This window comes from Eumetopias jubatus, unplaced genomic scaffold, assembly GCF_037043125.1.
Source record: "Eumetopias jubatus isolate StellerSeaLion01/CBP00866 unplaced genomic scaffold, mEumJub1_p1.0 scaffold_6, whole genome shotgun sequence".
Taxonomy (NCBI): Eukaryota; Metazoa; Chordata; class Mammalia; order Carnivora; family Otariidae; genus Eumetopias; species Eumetopias jubatus.
Genome location: NW_028274812.1, coordinates 142470356 through 142481497, shown reverse-complemented (window position 1 = coordinate 142481497; position 11142 = coordinate 142470356). Strand labels below are relative to the sequence as shown.

Below are 11142 nucleotides of genomic sequence, written 5' to 3'. Positions count from 1 at the left end.
AAAATCTAGTACTGCTTACACTAAGGCAATTAGGTAGATGGTTTTTAAGAGAAGTTACTCTTCGTTAAGATTTCTACGTCTCCATAAGAGCACTTGGAAAATCACTGAGGCACAACTGTGACAGCATCAACTATGGAGAAAGTAAATGCCATGGAAAGGAATTATTTTAAAAATTACCTCACCTGTTGATTTACTAGGAGAGGCATATGTCGACACTGAAGCTAAAGGTCACGGGCTGCTTTAGATGCAAGGACTCAAAAATTAGAGAAAGTCGTCAACAACCCAGTTCTTATTCATTAAAATCATTTCATTTAGGAAATCTCTAAGAGGCGGATGGAACTTTTGAGCCCATGAAAGATTAATTTTTGTCACCTTGGCCCTGGAGGGGTGATGGGTCATAGAAATAAAATGATCATAAATTAGTGAAGTCTGTCCACTCTATCCTAAGGGAAAGTGCAAATTATTGCCTAGAATTTTGTTTTACTACATCATATTCCAAGGGGTGTGTGTGTGTGTTCGTCCTTGAAAACCACTATGTCGCTTGCCCAGAATAAAGTTCCTAAGGCCAGGGGTGATTTCTTGTCCATGCCCAACTGTGTTTGTTAAATGATTCATTTCCAAGTTTTCTTTACATCCCTCCTGATTCCCTGGGAAGCAATAATCCTGCCAGCATCTAATTTGACTAATTACTTCAATATTCTTGACACTGAATCTCTCCAGGCCTCTGTTCTTTAATCTGTAAACGGGGGATGCTAATCTAAATTCACATAAATGTTAAAGTCAAAGAAATGAACAGAGGAAAATACCCATTTTAAAACAAAGTACCATACATACAGGTCATTTAAAAAGGGCAAAAGAGAATGTGTAAAAGCAAGAAAAAGATGAGAGCAAACACAACAAGAGCATAACAGGGGATCGAATGTCTTACTTTCTCCTTATTCTATATTTCCTGATAATTTCCTGTGTCAGTTTTGAAATCTTGACTTCACCTGGCAATTCTGAACTGGGGGAAAAAAAGAATACCCATCGCTAATATATGAGACACCTAAATGAAATATAATGCTATATTCAAGACCCTGCAGAGAAACAAAGGTAAATTTGAAAGCAAATGACTTCTGTAGTGGTACGGGTCCTTTCACCCAAAATAGTCTCCAGATCTCACCTTCATCATTTCTCTCATTTCCTTTTGGTCTAATTAATCAAAATCCTTCCTAGAATGTTCATTTCTGGCCAGTATGTCTTCCTGAATATGAATAAGAAATAAAAGACCATTTGATGTTTGAAATTATGGGGGTAATCTCAATGACGGAGATAGATGACTGGCAAAAGGGAAGGGACTGCCTCATTAAATATATTCATGAAGATGTCAAAGGCTTATAAAGCCAATATCTGGGAGAGAAAGCTGTTGGGCTACCAGACCTTCTCTGGCGACGTGTGTTTCTCGAAAGCATCACCACCATGGACAACAAAGGGTGGTCGCTGAAAGGTACGTGCAACAACTCACGGATTTGTCGAATTATCAACACTCTTGAGGGGGGTGGCACTAATTTGAAACTTTAGCTAATATTCTCTGAGCAAGAGGTTTCAGGTTTCCAGAGTTTAGAAGAGCTATCTAGTCATTGCTCTGGGAAGCAATTGTACAAGGGCACAACAGAACACTCGTTCTCAAATGGAGATCCTCCTTCTTCCAGAGACATTTGGCTAATGTCTGAGATGTTTTTGGTTGTCTTAATTCAAAATGGGGGTGCTCCTGTTATCTAGTGGGCAAAACTCAGAGATGCTGCTAAACGTACCACAATGCACAGGACAGCTCCCAGAACAAGGAATGAACCAACTCAAAATGCCAATAATGTCAAAGTTGAGAAACCCTGGCCTGGAATAAGATGACAAATGTCTATAGGTCCAATTTATCACAACTGCAGAAGGTAGACACTAACATTTTCTGGTTCCCAGGACTCTGACGTGAGTCAGCCTGGGGAAACTTTCAACTCTGAAGTCATAATATACAGACAATGATAGTAGAATGGTCTCTTATAATACTTTGTCAACTAGATCTAAGCCAAATGACATTTCAAAGAGAAAAACAGCCTGTAATAATTAACCATCTTTACTTTCTTGGTTGACATTTGCAAGAAAAAGAAATTAGCAACAACCGTAAAATTCATTTTATAAAATGAAGAACAAAAACATTTATTTTATCTCCTCTTAGACTGTGAGAATCCTTCAGATGATAAATGTACAGATAAATGTATTCAGAGTTAAATAATATCTATGAAGTTATGAATTTCCTAGAACTAATATTCCAATTTCTCAACCTACAGTGCCCTTTTTTAAACACCTGTAGATAAAATATCCATTCAGCTAAATTACATGACTTTAAAGTACCTAAAATAAACTTTTTGGAAATATCATGTTTTTGAAAAAAGTTAAAAGTCTGTTATACGACTCACCTCACAACATTTCCAACTTTCATTTTGCAGCTAAAAGGTTATGAGTTACAGTCTCTATTAGCAAAAAATCTTAGCTATTTTTAGGTATTTAGGTTTAGGAAGTTTTTCACACATAAATCTTTAGCACTTGCCTCATGTCATCCTAGACATTTCCAATTACATTCATTGAAGTTTCCATAGGAGCTTGGTTTTCTGATAAATATAATTCTTCAGGTCAGATATTCTTCTGGAGCAGGTTCATTGATGCTAATAAGTGATTTTAATAGACTGTCCCTTTCCTTTTGGAAGTGTAAATGATTGATATGTCAGAGGTCCACATCTGCCCATCTGTTGAGCTATCACAATGATAACTAAATCATCTCTGATAATTGTGATTTTAAAAGAGGGTGTTTTGTAAATGGAACAGAAGAAAGGGATCACATCAACTTCCTAGGGCCACTGTGAGCATGCATTAAAGGCAAAATACTGTTCTTTCCAAGTAATGGCAATGACACTCCAAGCACTGAGTCTTCAAGGCCGCTCCTGTGGCTCATGTGACCTGGATGCAGCCTGGGAGCCCACAGGTGTGCGTGACATCACACGACACAGTCAGAGTGATGATGCTGGTGTCCAGCCTCCTCCGCCTGCTAATAATAGGACTGGAGGAAAATCACTTAACCTCCCTAAGCCTTCTGCTTCATCAGTGTAATTTGATGATAATAATGAAGGCCACAGTCCTCACAAGGTTACTGGGAAACACAAATTTAAAAAAAAAATGCAAAGCCTTTGGCAGGGTGTCAAGAAATCACATAGGGTTATTAAGGTGAGTTAGCAGATCTAGGCCATAGTATCGTTTTGTGTTAGATTCTCTTCATACTCCATATTAGCCACTGTCAATCATATTTATTGAAAGTAAAACAAACAGGTCTACTGTGCTGTGCTTGCCACTTCAGGGTCTAAAAATGCAGGTAGTAGTCAATACAGAGTTAAAAAATCACAGTCTCACAGAGAGCCTGGCTGCTGGAAATCTGCAGAAACTCCCAAGATGTTAAACTAACTTAGAAGAATGACTTAAACACCCTGGCTCAGAGTTCATTTAAGCTCCAAATGTTTGCAAAGTACAGAAGCTCTCCTGGGAGCAATACCAAAATGCAGGGAGTAACCCGCTTCTCCAACTGTGTATCTGTGCAAATAGAATTACATATCTAAGTTGACACGGCGGGAGGTGTTGGCTCTTTCCCACCCCGGCTATCATGGTACCAAATCCTGTGGAGGGCAGGGTGGGGTTGGGGGAAGAGAAGGCTCCCCTGGCAGAATTACTTCTGATAACCTCCGCTGAACAGATCAGAGTGGCTGGTGTTTCTATTTGAGCAGGGTCGCTCCTGCCCCTGCTGCTGCTGGTGTCAGAACTCCTCCTGGGCCAGAGCGTGGACTCCCTGCCCATCTGTCCCACCGGGGCTGTCAACTGCCAGGTGTCCCTCCGAGACCTGTTTGACCGCGCGGTCATCCTGTCTCACTACATCCATAACCTCTCCTCCGAGATGTTCAACGAATTTGTAAGTACCGCCCTTCTTGCTTCTTCCCAGAAGGAAGCTTCCTGTGAATGAGGGGGCTATCCCACACTTGAGCCAAGAAAGATGCCGGAGCCAAATCTGAAATAACACACTTTTTAGGTAAAAAAAAAAAAAAGCCATTGGCTCATAAAAAGGGGAGAGCAAGAAGAAAGGGACAGTGTCATGAAACCTCAAAGATTCTCAAAGAGTATAATGACTCTTTAAAATTTTCCTTTAATTCGTTTTCTTTAAAAAAAAAAAATTCCAGCAAATTTTAAGCACCTGTATTAGCCGGCTGGGGCTGCCATAGCAGAATTCCATAGGTTGGGTGGCTTCAACAGAAATGTATTTTCGGACAGATCTGGAGGCTGGAAGTCTGAGATCAGGGCGCCAGCATGGTTAGGTTCTGACAAGGGCACACATCTCCCCATCTTGCCTTTTCCCTGTCCTCATGGTGGTAGAGGGTGGGGGTGGGGGGATTCTCTGGTGTCTCTTCTTGTAAGGACACTAATCCTATTGGATCAGGGCTCCACTCTTATGACCTCATTTAACCTTACGTACCTCCACAAAGCCCCTATCTTCAAATATAACGCACTGGGGGTTAGGACTTCAACATAGCCATTTTGGGAAAACACAACCAATCACTCCATAACAACACCTGGCATAAAGCACTTGTGTGTGGAGCTTGAGTAATTGGAAGCATGCTGAGTTCTTGTCCTTGTGGGGGGGGGGGGGTACATGTCTCCCGAGGCATTCGTCATCTAGCATCCCAGATACCTAATAAATGAGAATCACACTGCCTGGGATGGAGATAATCGAAGAAAGTTAAACTAAGCTGAATCCATGTCAGGAAAACAAACAATAATAGCTCTTCTGAAACCCAAAAATGCTATAAATTATTGTCCTAAGATGTCCAGTATATAGATTTAGAACTAGAATTGAAGGGTTGGTTTAGAACTGGAAACAATATTCTCCTTCTGATTATGGTACTTTGAAAGTTGTAGCTTAACTCTTTCAGGTCAACCAGTGTATGAGAGGTTCAATAAACCAAAGGGTCACCTTAAGGGATGTGGCTCGATGTTTGTAACAAGCACATATTCCACAGTGCTCTGTACTCATCGGTTTTTTCCTCCACCCCCCTCTTCTGACTGCCATTCTTGTGTCTTTCACATCTTCCCGGTAATCTCCTTAGATTTTCACAGCTTTTGGTAGAGATTAGCTTTACGTCAAGGCCTTAGCTAGTTGGTGTTGGGGTGTGTGTGTGTGTGTGTGTGTGTGTGTGTGTGTGTGTATTTTAATTCTGAGTCCACTGATTAATATTTCCTAAAATTTTATACCCGTTTTTTTGACTTACCATCTTGTAACAATCAACAAAACCGTATTATGCATCTATGATGAACATGGTAAAGTACAGGTGTGTGGATTCAGATGTTAGTCAAAGAAAAGTTATAATTTTATAATGCCTATTAGGGGAGCATATAGACTTGGACTCCCCATTAAGAAAATATTAAATGGCAAAATATAGGTATATATGCACTAGGATATTGGTTCAAATACTAAAGAAAGAGGATAGTTAACAAAATATTTAATGTTTCTTTTTTGGGGGTATTGTTAGTGTTTGCTTTCTAAGTAGTAACTTGTGGAAAGGGTAAAATTAAACAAGGGAATCACAAAGAAGGGAAGAGGTTGGGATTTGGAAAAGTAAGATTTTAAAAAAGAATGCATTGATAGAGAAAACAAAATAAAAGGCAGGGAAAGGGTGCCTTTCTCAATTCCTTAGTTTCAGTTTTTCATGTAATTCTCATTTAAAAAAAACAGATTACAAATCTATCAAGTGTGTTAATATTCTAGTAATGGGCTCATTTAACCAGTGCTCAAACAACTCTAACTAATTAAATTTGCTTGCTTGCTTTCAGGATAAAAGGTACGCCCAGGGCCGGGGGTTCATTACCAAGGCCATCAACAGCTGTCACACTTCCTCCCTCTCTACCCCTGAAGACAAGGAGCAAGCCCAGCAGATCCACGTGAGTCTTCTATCCAGGTTTCTCACCAACACCACTGAGGTGTCATCATGAAGTACTGTGTTAGGTAATGCTAGTTGCATGCACAAAGAAATATGGAGGAAGAACAAGTAATCAGAGAGAAATGACCGCATGTAACTGATGAAGCATCAGTAAAACTAAATGAGGACTAAAGATTGTAGCAGCAAAATAAATCTCTAAGTTGTTCATGCAAACAACATTATTTTAATCAATGCCTTGGACCCAGATTTGCATATATTATACCATGTGAAAGCCTGAACTGAATTAGACTTCCATGGATAAAATAGAAGGTTTGCAAAATTCATGGATGGGTAAGACATGCATGCAACTTTGTATTTATCACATGATACCCTTGGCTCCTCCATTGGCCACATTCAACATTACTAAGCACTGTGCCTGGTGAGCCATCTCTTCCAGACTTCGAAGGCTCTCCTTCTGATGCTACTTCTACTTCTCTGACACCTGACTCTCTCTTCATTCTTCCCTGACTCCTCCATCACCTGTCACTTCTGAATTATAAGTCTCTCCCCAAATAAGGTCCTGTAAAATATTATGTTTTGCTTCTCATGGCTACATGATTGCTTCTGTTCTGATGACCACAAAGTCTGCATGGGAAGCCCCAATCATTTATCCCTTTTCTTTATCATAATAATCTCTCCTTTCTGATTCCCTGCCACAAACACCATCTTAACATGACTTAAAATAAGCATCTTCACATATATCCCCCCCATAAATGCAATCTGCTTTCTCTTTACAACTTTGTTAATGGGTACCAGCATTCTTTCTGTCTGTTAAGCTCATTAATAGTACTGATAATGATGATGATAAAATGAAAGGAAAGGGTGAAGAAGGATGAGGAGGAGTTAAAATGTATTAAGAGCCACTCCCTGGCCAGACACTTCACCAAGCGATGTACATGTATTACTGTAGTTAATCCTCACAGAAAAATCCTAGGACACCAGGCACTGCTATTACACTTGCTGAGATGAGGAAGCTGAAGCTTGCAGAGGCTGTGGAATCTGGAGTCATGACGGGGTGGTAAGCCGTGGGTCTGGGCTTCATCCAATTCCAAGGCCTCACCCTTACTTGTTATGCTCCAACTAGCCCAACTAGATGGCCATCTGCGGCTTATACCTCCTTCACTTCATATTGCAGGACATGTTTCCATCGCCACATCTGTTAGATTCTTCTCCACTCATCACTTCCTTTACCCTAGACTAGTTCACAGACCTCAGGAAAGCAAGCCTTTTAAATCAGAGACAAGCAGCTCCTAAGAGTTTCATGTACGATCCTGACCGTGAGAATATAGGGGGCAAACCTCCCTTGTAAATTCCTCTGATGCTGTTCCTACCACTGTCATGGTGCCATTTTATTCACCTGAACAGCTCAACAGAAGAGACTTCTCTGGTCGCAGCACAGGGATGGGGGCTGGGACAGATTGAGGAGAGCATATTCATGAGTGCCATGCCTTCTTCACTGGCTCTTTGTTCTAATTTCATAAAATAAAAACTACAAATCATAAGTGAATCCATTAAAGAAGGATTTGACTCATTAATATGAATGTGTCCTTGGATGAACATGATGTGGGCCCTTTGTCAGTGGCACTCATGGAATCTGTCTTTCCTGGGTCAGGTATCGGAGGCACATACTGAGTGCCAACAAAACTCTTTTTGGACAAGCAAAGCTGTCAAATATTAAAAAAAAAAAAAAAATCTCACTGAGGGGTGGATGGTAGAACTTCCAAGGAGAACAAAATTCCTCATGCTATAAACTAGAATTCTCATTAGATGAAGTAGTTATTCAAATAAGCCAGATTATTTTTTTTTTATTTTAGCAAAGTTTAGGCCAATACCTTAAACTTCTTTATTTTTACAACTTTAACCACCTACAAAAAATTTTACGTACATATAGGAATAACAAAGAGATCATTTGGGTCAGCCTCTCAGCACAAAAACTCACAAGTAACTAAACCCACTGTGTTATGCTTTCTTTAAATTTTATTTATTTATTTGAAAGAGAGTACACACTGGGGGAGGAGCAGAGGGAGAGGGAGAAGCAGACTCCCCACTGAGCAGGGAGCCTGATGTGGACTATAATCCCAGGACCCTAAGATCATGACCTGAGCTGAAGGCAGATGCTTAACCCACTGAGCCACCCAGGTGCCCCCTTTGTTATGCTTTTTTTAATGCAATTGTTTTATATGGTCACTTAGCATGAAGACCTTCTGAACCTGATACTCAGAGTGCTGCGCTCCTGGAATGACCCCCTGTATCATCTAGTCACAGAAGTGCGGGGTATGCAAGAAGCCCCAGATTCGATTCTGTCTAGAGCCATAGAGATTGAGGAACAAAACAGAAGACTTCTAGAGGGTATGGAGAAGATAGTTGGCCAGGTGAGCATCCTCCTGATGCTTCTTTCTTTTCTTCATTGATGAAAGAGGTGACCTCCATGGTGAGAAGCAAATTCCGAAATACCTCGCTTTGCAAGAACAAAATTTAGGTATTTCCTATCCTAGGTTGCTATTAAATAAAGCCAGATTCTAGTAATTAATACTGGTAGATCCTATTGTAAGTGAATCTTAGGATGTGATAGATGACAGGTGCAGCCTTCCCTACAGAGCACACAAATCCACCAAAGGCTTGCCCCTTCCTGGGGACTGGGGTTTATAATATTTTCAAGGAAAAGAAAACTGGAGAGTGGAATCTGCAAGATAAACATTTTCTCAAAGTATCCCAGGACACCTGCTACTGAAATTCTGCTCATGGTTTTTTCTCTTTTCTCCCCACACCAAAGGATGACAGTGGGAAGGGAGAAAAGAGAAAATCAAAATCAGATGAGATGGTATTTTTTGCCACTACCCCAGCCCCATCTCTGCTGGACATATTTGTCAGAGAGAGAAGAGATTGTCAGAGATTGAAAAGATGAGGTCAGATTTCAGTGGGTCACAAAAGAAGGGAGTGTATCTTTTTTGAAATTCTTTATTTTGTCATTTGCAGAAAGTGGTCTCATCCTAAATTTTATGTTTTCTTTTGGGAGAAGGCTTCTAAAATCAACATTCATAACATTACATCTAATCTCCCCAAATAATGGTCATATTTAGATTGAGTTAATACTTACAATATAGATCTCTAATCAGATGGGATAATTTCAGCACGAGTGAAGTAACATCCAAACAGCCGCATGAAGTTCTCAGAAATAATGTGTCATCTAAAGAAAAAGATAGAATTGTAAGAGTAATAGGATTTTATACTTCCCTTACCCTGTCCAAGGTACATGTTATCATGTGTCCTTTTTGTCACTTTCATGGGAGAAGAATATATCCAACACAGATACAAAGCACATTTCCACTTGAGACATGAAATAACACCCAGACTTTCAAGTTATTTTCTTCATTACTGTCAGCTTACTTTCTGAGGTCGCTAATTTGTTCTAGAATACTTCATTTAGTTTTTTTTTTTACCACTTATTTATTCTTATTATCATTGTCCCTTGTACAGTAAACTTCATCTTAGGGCCCAGGCACCAAAATTAAACATAAAGCAAGGCAACGAATACACACACTACAAACACACACACTTTAAATTCCAATAGGAAATCCCAAGTTTAAAAAAATATTCTTACTCTGTAGGAGACAGTTCAACAGATCAGGGTCTACAATTACCCCACATTTGTACCCAGTAGCTCTCAAAGCAGCTGATGTGCCTACTCCCCAAGCTGCCTACTGGGTCTCTCAGTTCTCTGGAGATTCCCAGCTTGCAAAGGCTGGGGGGTGGGGGACAGAGGTCAGGGTACCCCTCCCTCACATTCCTCAGTGTCCTTTTGTTTTCACTGTCATGCTTCCCAGCCTACCACCCACCCCTCAGTGAAGGGTCACTGCTAGCACCCCCCCCTCTTTCTCATATGCATGATCCTCGGCATCTCCCACCCCAGAGATTTCAAAACAAAGCCCCTATTGCTCATAGACATTTGGGGGTTAACAGTCCTGGGTAGATTATGAAAGTCTCCTGACTCTTTCAGCAGATCTTTGTGATAGATGTCACTAGATGAGCTGCAGGTGCAATCATCATTTCTGAGGTCTTTCGTACATACACTACATGGAGAAGAGAATCAGTTTGAAGCAGGAAACAGATAAATGTAATTGTGCTGAGCTATCAGAAGAAATACGGTACAAAGAACACATCAGAGACAAGGTTCAGGACATGAAATAGATCCCTCTAGTACGAGAACTGAGACTAGCTCCTCCATTGTCCCTTGGTCACATTCACAAATATATACACATATGGCCCATAAATACATATACATTTGACACAACTATATTGCAACTGACTCTCTCTCAATCTCTAGCAACTTGTGGTTCTCTATTTAGTCCGATGCACACATACTTCATCTGTGATCACCTACATGTTAGAACGCTTACACCTGAATCCTGCTTCTACTTTTTAGACCATTAATAGATTTCTGATGTCCTGGCTCAATAGTCCATGCCTCTATCTAGAGAGCTTTACATTCATGCCTCCTGCCCAAATCTTAATTTGACAATTAGAAGGAACAAAGATAAGCAAATACTGACAATACTAAGTCACTGTCTTTTTGGTGCTTAGGTTCATCCTGGAGTCAAAGAAAATGAGGTCTACTCCGTATGGTCAGGACTTCCGTCCCTGCAGATGGCTGATGAAGACACTCGCCTTTTTGCTTTTTATAACCTGCTCCACTGCCTACGCAGGGATTCACATAAGATTGACAATTATCTCAAGCTCCTGAAGTGCCGAATCGTCTACGACAGCAACTGCTAAGCCCGCATCCGTGCCATCTATTTCTGGGAAGGTTCTTAATGATCCGTCCCATAGCAAGCTCCTCTTAGCTTTATAGCTTTTTAATGCATGCTTGGGTGTAATGGGTCTCATCTTAAAAAATAAAAACTGACTCCTTGGAGATGTCAAAACCAAAAAGGGCAATTTGTCAACGTTTCTCTTCATTTCTTAGAAAATCAAAAGAGAATCCATCACTACCATTGAGAAGTTCCTATTAAAATTTGTCACAAATAGCAGAAACTAGCATTACAAATAAGACCATTAACAGCTTCCTTTAGAATCACTGTAAATTATTATGGGTCACGGT

General features: G+C 40.3%; 1 protein-coding gene across 2 annotated transcripts; it reads left to right on the top strand.

Annotated features, from left to right (window-relative positions):
- Window positions 1-1458: 1458 nt before the first annotated feature.
- On the top strand, window positions 1459-10817 carry PRL (prolactin). Of its 2 annotated transcripts, none has more exons than XM_028107552.2 (5): window positions 1459-1486; window positions 3804-3985; window positions 5899-6006; window positions 8237-8416; window positions 10626-10817. In XM_028107552.2, exons 1-5 carry the CDS (start codon window positions 1459-1461, stop codon window positions 10815-10817), a joined length of 690 nt encoding a protein of 229 aa, XP_027963353.1. The 2 variants fall into 2 exon arrangements, with proteins under 2 accessions (XP_027963353.1, XP_027963352.1); XM_028107551.2 differs by having other exon boundaries at window positions 3801-3985.
- Window positions 10818-11142: the final 325 nt, after the last annotated feature.

Coding starts and splice junctions, on each gene's coding strand:
- PRL (XM_028107551.2), top strand. CDS start 1,459: ATGGACAACAAAGGGTGGTCGCTGAAAG. Junction 1,487..3,800: donor CAAAGGGTGGTCGCTGAAAG/GTACGTGCAACA, acceptor TTTCTATTTGAG/CAGGGTCGCTCCTGCCCCTG. Junction 8,417..10,625: donor TGGAGAAGATAGTTGGCCAG/GTGAGCATCCTC, acceptor TTTGGTGCTTAG/GTTCATCCTGGAGTCAAAGA.